This window comes from Rhizophagus irregularis, chromosome 21, assembly GCF_026210795.1.
Source record: "Rhizophagus irregularis chromosome 21, complete sequence".
In the NCBI taxonomy this organism is placed as follows: domain Eukaryota; kingdom Fungi; phylum Glomeromycota; class Glomeromycetes; order Glomerales; family Glomeraceae; genus Rhizophagus; species Rhizophagus irregularis.
This window is the reverse complement of record NC_089449.1, coordinates 574,610-580,609: the sequence shown is the minus strand read 5'-3', so window position 1 is coordinate 580,609 and position 6,000 is coordinate 574,610. Positions and strand designations below refer to the sequence as shown.

General features: G+C 32.7%; 2 protein-coding genes across 2 annotated transcripts; both read right to left on the bottom strand.

Moving 5' to 3' along the window:
• Positions 1–470: 470 nt before the first annotated feature.
• OCT59_013564 (uncharacterized protein) lies at positions 471–744 on the bottom strand (the record flags this gene model as incomplete). The annotated part of the gene is made up of 2 exons (XM_066141605.1): positions 471–663; positions 734–744. The coding sequence occupies 2 exons, from the start codon at positions 742–744 to the stop codon at positions 471–473; spliced, it is 204 nt and encodes a 67-aa protein (XP_066001731.1).
• A 1,400-nt stretch (positions 745–2,144) lies between these two features.
• OCT59_013563 (uncharacterized protein) lies at positions 2,145–4,804 on the bottom strand (the record flags this gene model as incomplete). The annotated part of the gene is made up of 12 exons (XM_066141604.1): positions 2,145–2,312; positions 2,381–2,520; positions 2,604–2,705; positions 2,776–2,984; positions 3,057–3,191; positions 3,259–3,479; positions 3,547–3,690; positions 3,760–3,996; positions 4,064–4,171; positions 4,236–4,298; positions 4,604–4,678; positions 4,757–4,804. The coding sequence occupies 12 exons, from the start codon at positions 4,802–4,804 to the stop codon at positions 2,145–2,147; spliced, it is 1,650 nt and encodes a 549-aa protein (XP_066001730.1).
• Between the last annotated feature and the right edge of the window lie 1,196 nt (positions 4,805–6,000).

Sequence of the window (6,000 nt, the reverse complement as noted above, 5' to 3'; positions counted from 1 at the left end):
AATAACGACAGTTGCAAGTTGGATCACACGATATGCAGCAAGCTTGAAAAAACAATCAGCAATAGAAAAAGCAGCAGAAGGGAGTAATACAGAAATGCTGATAATTTTCAAGAAATGGTGAAATCTAGTGGTGAAAAACCGCGTGGTCATAAACATAATATATATGGTAATAGCGAGCAGGTAACAAAGCGGCAGAAGAAAATGTAATTTTTAAAAAAAATAATACCAGCTAGTATTCAAAAATTTTCGAATTTTACATATATAAAACCGCTCAAATCTCTAGTTCCAATATAGGAAAGTTTTTTTTTCGTTTTTTTTAAATAAAGTTCATTGTTTGGTTCTTGTGTATCGATTTTTACAGGTTTTATTAATCACATGATAATTTGGTTCAACCTACATCAGGGGAACCCTGGTAATTTGTGCAATAATTGCAATGATTGCCACATTGCATCACTAATTGACCGATTCATTCAATTAGTTGGTGAAGTTAGGAAAGCCTTTTCATTCACCAAGTTAGAAATAGTTGAAATTCCGCTTGATTGGGATGATTGTGAACCTCTCCTAGTAGAATTTGGATCCATGATAACATCGACATTCTTCCCACAATTGGGAAATGGACACGCGCCTGGTTTGGTATGTAGAAGTTGCTTCTCGATGCACGACCTGTGAAAAATATGGCACATGATAATGTTGTAAATGCTTTTAGGAGGGAACGTTAAAATATTGTTCGTACATTCGGAACATGGTTCTAGCTCCGGAATTTCTTTATCTCTTACAAGACCATCATCAAGATTTTTTGGGATATTGTATCCCCGATTTCTAATATTCGAAAGAGACGGACCAGAAGTACTTTGTTCTGAAGCTGACATAATGGGACTTTTCCCTCTACTAGAATCGAAAAAAAATATGCTGACCTCATTTTATATCACTTGTAAATTTCGCAGGAGAAACATTCCCCGGATTTCACCAGCAATTACGCACTGCATTTCGTCATTCCGCTAATCCCTTGCAAATTGATAAAAATGACTTCATGATTAGCATAGATATCCCAATGCGAAATAACGATTGCTGGAACAAATATCCATACCCGAATATTGTTTTACTAATATGATCATGTTTTTCGCGATACTTGTGATGCATGTAATAAGTTTTTTTTACTACGTTCTCCAACTGCTTCTCTTCCAGTTTTGCGACTCTTTCTCTAAGCTCGGCATCTCTTGCTTCAAGCTCAGCTTTCTCGAACTCGAGCCCAGTTATCTTGCCCATGAGTCTGGCATTTTCTTCTTTAAGTAAGTCAAACTCGGATTCCATAACACAAGCGAAAAAAATAATATGCGATTCGCACGTCGCACAGCCCCTATTATTTTTCCCGATATCTTCTACGCATTTCAGGTGATCGGTTTAGTCTCTTTTGCATAAGCCACCCACGTGATTCGAAAGAAATAAATAATTCAGTCTGTGCGAGTATGCAATTCATCCAATAATTCTCCTAGGCGGTTACCGGTGAGATAATAGGACTCATCATTGGGGAGGTTTTTCTTTCATATTTTCCGTCACGATAATAATAACCTCTATCACGTTCACGGTTCACCATCATCATCGGAATCGGAGTCATGGTCGCCATGCATTAACAGGGCCTGAAGAATTAAAGTCATAAGATACAGGAAAAGTTGAGGTTGATTCGCTCACCTCAGCTGAAACCACCTCCGATGCATCCTCATTTTTACTTTGACTTGGTCTATCATATTGGAGACATTAATAAGCCATATTCAAGACGGTTATTAATATGCTTGGGCAGTAGCCCTCGTTTTTTCTCAATAAATTGTCATTTATAGTATTATTAATGTATTTAGCAAATAATACAAAAGGTGCTGTGCTTATCAGATTTAGTTCGATATAGTGTTGAGAATATATGACTCAGAAAAGAGTATAGTAATGTTATGAATATATGCACATGCAAATGAACTATATATTACAATATGTTTCAAATAATTATTACAATTTCTTAATTTTTTTGATGTCATCCCTATTAATCCCAGCGGAAAAAATTGTTGTCTACTCTTTTATAAAATAGACAAACTAAATAATGCAGAGAAATAAACGTTATATTCTGAAATCTTAATTCCAGATTTTTGCTCTGGAGTCTAAACTATCACTTCCTCATCATAATTCAGTTTACCATCATTCTCGTATGTTTTCCGTCTTGTTGGTGAAGCCTTAACAGCACTTTCATTGATAAGAGATCTTCGTTGAAATTTACTCTTTTGTTTATACAAACTTTGAACAAAGTGATGAAGATCCATGACACGTTGCTGATGATAAAAGACAGATGTTAAAGTATTATTTACGATAGAAACACTGTGATGAAGATAATTATTACCTTAAAAGTAAACATTATTTCTATAATATTAAAAAGTTCTGCCAATTGACCAGAATTATCGGGAATTGTAAATCCTTCAAATTGATCTACTAGATAAAGGTCGTCAACATAATGCATTGAATAAAAACAAAAAGTTTTTCCTACACAAATAAAAATTAGAAAATGTCAAACACCAATAAAAATAATGAAAGTAAAACATGCTATGGATTATGTGGATAATTACTATAAATAAGAATGCCAAATGTTTCGGCTTTACAAATTCCGTTTTCATCGACTCCTAGTTTACTGAGTAATTTTCGTAATCGGAATAATCCGAGTTGCATCGCTGTCAAATTTAATGATTTTGTCAATTGAAATTAAAGAAAAATAAAAAAGCAGAACTATTTTCTACTTACACTTTAAAATTTTCTCTCGATCCCCTACCATTTTTTGATCGTCATGTATGCAGGCGTTACCTACGACTTCACAAAACCCTATTTGATAATCAACATTGTTTGCCTTCATTATTAATATAGCGTCATGATCCCATCCAACGGAACGTCGTTGCCCTTGTGGTCTTGCAGAATTTTTCTGATCTTTACGATCTGTGTTTTCGACTTTACCCCTTGTTAGCAATAAAACTTATATTAATATTTGATAATTTTCAAGAGATAAGAGATCGCAAGAGAAAACCTACGTCCTAACACGAACAAAATTATATGTGTCTAGAAAAATATCCTCTATAATACGATTAACAATCCTATCTCTGTAGGAATATTCGGATAAATCACAATCGTGAAGTGGGTTTATTGGTAGCTGGAAACACAGTAAACTATAATAGAATAAAGTCGATGTAGAAATTATCCAAAAAAAAGAACCAAAAATTATATTATACTTACAATGCATTAAAAACCGATTTGATCCATTGCGTAGGCCATTCTCGAGTAAAACTATATGTATCCCGATTTACAATTGAAGTCTCGTCAAATAAAACGGGCAATTTCATCAAATTCACATCGTATCCGAACGTCACATCATTGATGCCATCATTGTACTTCTTTAATAACGTTTTAACATTCTCGTTCATCCCACTACTGGAAGGTAGCGTTTTCTTCTCAGCCTGAAAAAAAAAAAACAGTATTGAATTAGTTTGTTAAAAATAATACAGGCATGATAAGATAACTAACATTAATCCAATCTGTTTCTAGTTTCGACCACTCACCTTTATTGAATATTAACTTGATTACATCACAATCGTTTTCCTCTGGCAAGAAGACAATTTTATATCGACCAATTCCACCGACTCCTATCAATCTTTCAATGATTGGATTCTACGATAGACAAGAATTTATTAAATGATGAACCTTGTGAACAAAAGCAATATGCGCAAGATATCAGACCTCTGACAACGTAATATCTATCTCGTCAACTTCGATATCGTTTTGTCTTGATGATGTTGATGACTCGTGTCCAATATTACTTTTTTTGATTCTCTTACTTTTATCTTTAGGCAATTCCAATGATTTTTCGACAACATTCAAAGAATCTTCATTATAATTCGGTATAATTCTCCCATTCCTAGTCCTCCTACGTTGCTTTTGTTTACCAATTTTGGAGCTAGACTCATCATCATCGACCTATATGTTAAGAAAGAATGAAGCATCTTACCATTATTATGCAAGGCATTGAGCAATTCTTCTATACCTCTTCCGGTTCTTCATCATCTGTCGTTTCTTCTCGATGATGTTTTCTTTGACGGTTATCAATATTTTGGGTTCCACAATTTCCGGCTGTTAAAATCTGGTGTTCTACCTAATTGACAAAAATATTACTAAGTATTATTATTATTTTGTAAAATTTCAGAACAGAATCCTACCTGTAGCGTCCTAATATTAAGTGTTGTATCCGGTAACATTTTCTTTTTTGATGCAGTCCAGTGCTAATAAAATAACAAAATACAAGATTAAAAAACTAAACGCGTCGAACTATGAGTTCATCACTATAGACTAAGAGTCATAGCTTGCGCACAAGCGTCGAACTAAGGGTTCATCACTATAAACTAAGAGTTATAGCTTGCGCTTGAAGAGGGAACTAGGAGTTCATAACTGTGACTAAGAGTCATCAGCTTTCCTTCTAGGAAGAACTAAGAGTTCATAACTGTGACCAAAAGTCATCAGCTTTCCTTTATGATGAGTTACCTATTTCTACTTAAAAATTGTACTCGTTAAATACTAACAAACATACTTTCCAGTAATCCAAGATTTCTTGAGCCTTTCTTTTTCGCGCTTCGTCCAATATATATTCTGAATTTGCAATCTTCTGTAGATCCTTTTTTATATTATCCAACAATTTCTTTCGTCCCTTTTGCTTATAAGTTTTATAATAATATTCTATTACCTTATCGCATGTCCAATCTTTTATCGCGAAAAAGCGATAGAAGTCCATGAGGAGAATCTAATCTTTGTCATCATATGATATATCTGTGTAATACGTCATTACCTCGCGTAGTACAGGTGACCCCTATTATGTACCCGGGGTACAGATTCTTAACCAACTACCCCAAAAAAAAGCACTGTGGCACATTCAAGCCACAATTTGTTACGCAATGTCACGTGCGATCAAATTTAATTTTGTGATACAACGCGCATATTGGGCCATCCTTAACCTGATCCACCGGTCCAGATGCTTATTCTGGACCAGTCAACTTTTGATTGGCTAATCAGCCCTTTTATTACATAACTCCGGCATAATTTATTTTATCTCTTACTCTTCCTATCTTTCACTCTTTCTCTATTCTTTTTTGTGGTATGTTAGTACTTAGTATTTCATATTTCATTTCAGTTTGTATATTTTAATTTTAATTGTATTTATTGTAGTTTTATGATAATACTAAATGTTTTTTATTTTCTTTTTGAAGAGTTTTATGATATATTGATATTATTCTGGAAATCAAGTGTTTTTTTTTTAAGTTTTGGGGTTAAGCAAAGTTGTTCAAAAAAGGTTGTAAATTACACATTTATAACAAAACTTTTAAAGCTAATATAATACTATTACTTTGTACTTTTGTTTTGATATTAACGTTAAAATAATTTTAATAATAAAATTACAGTAAAAAATAATGTAAAGACCTTTTTTATAAAGTTATATATGCAATTTTACTTATTTATTAATAAAGTTTAATAAAATGCATACCAAAGTACAAATTTTAAATAACATATTACTTTAAAATGGTAGTATTAAATGCTTTAAAAAAAGGCATTTCGTACCTTTTTTTTAAAAAAAAACGCGAATTGTTTTTTTTTCCAAGACAAATGTTACACAAAACAATCTCATCCAATTAGATTTGCTGGTCCAGGATAAGCATCTGGACCGTGGCCCAGGATAAGGATGCTCCGCATATTGATTTGAAACATAAACACGAACTCTTTTTTTTTAAAGTACTCACATAAATTTTTCTAACACGACCTAAATATATATTATAAATTAAATTTTAATGGTAATTTTTATTTAATTTATCATATTTTTATTTATTTTTTTATGTTTTAATAATATTAGCACCACTTTGTATTATAGGAAATAGAAATTCTAAGCGAAAGCAAAAAATGTTTGGGGTGTCAACAGACCCGATCAATTGAATTATT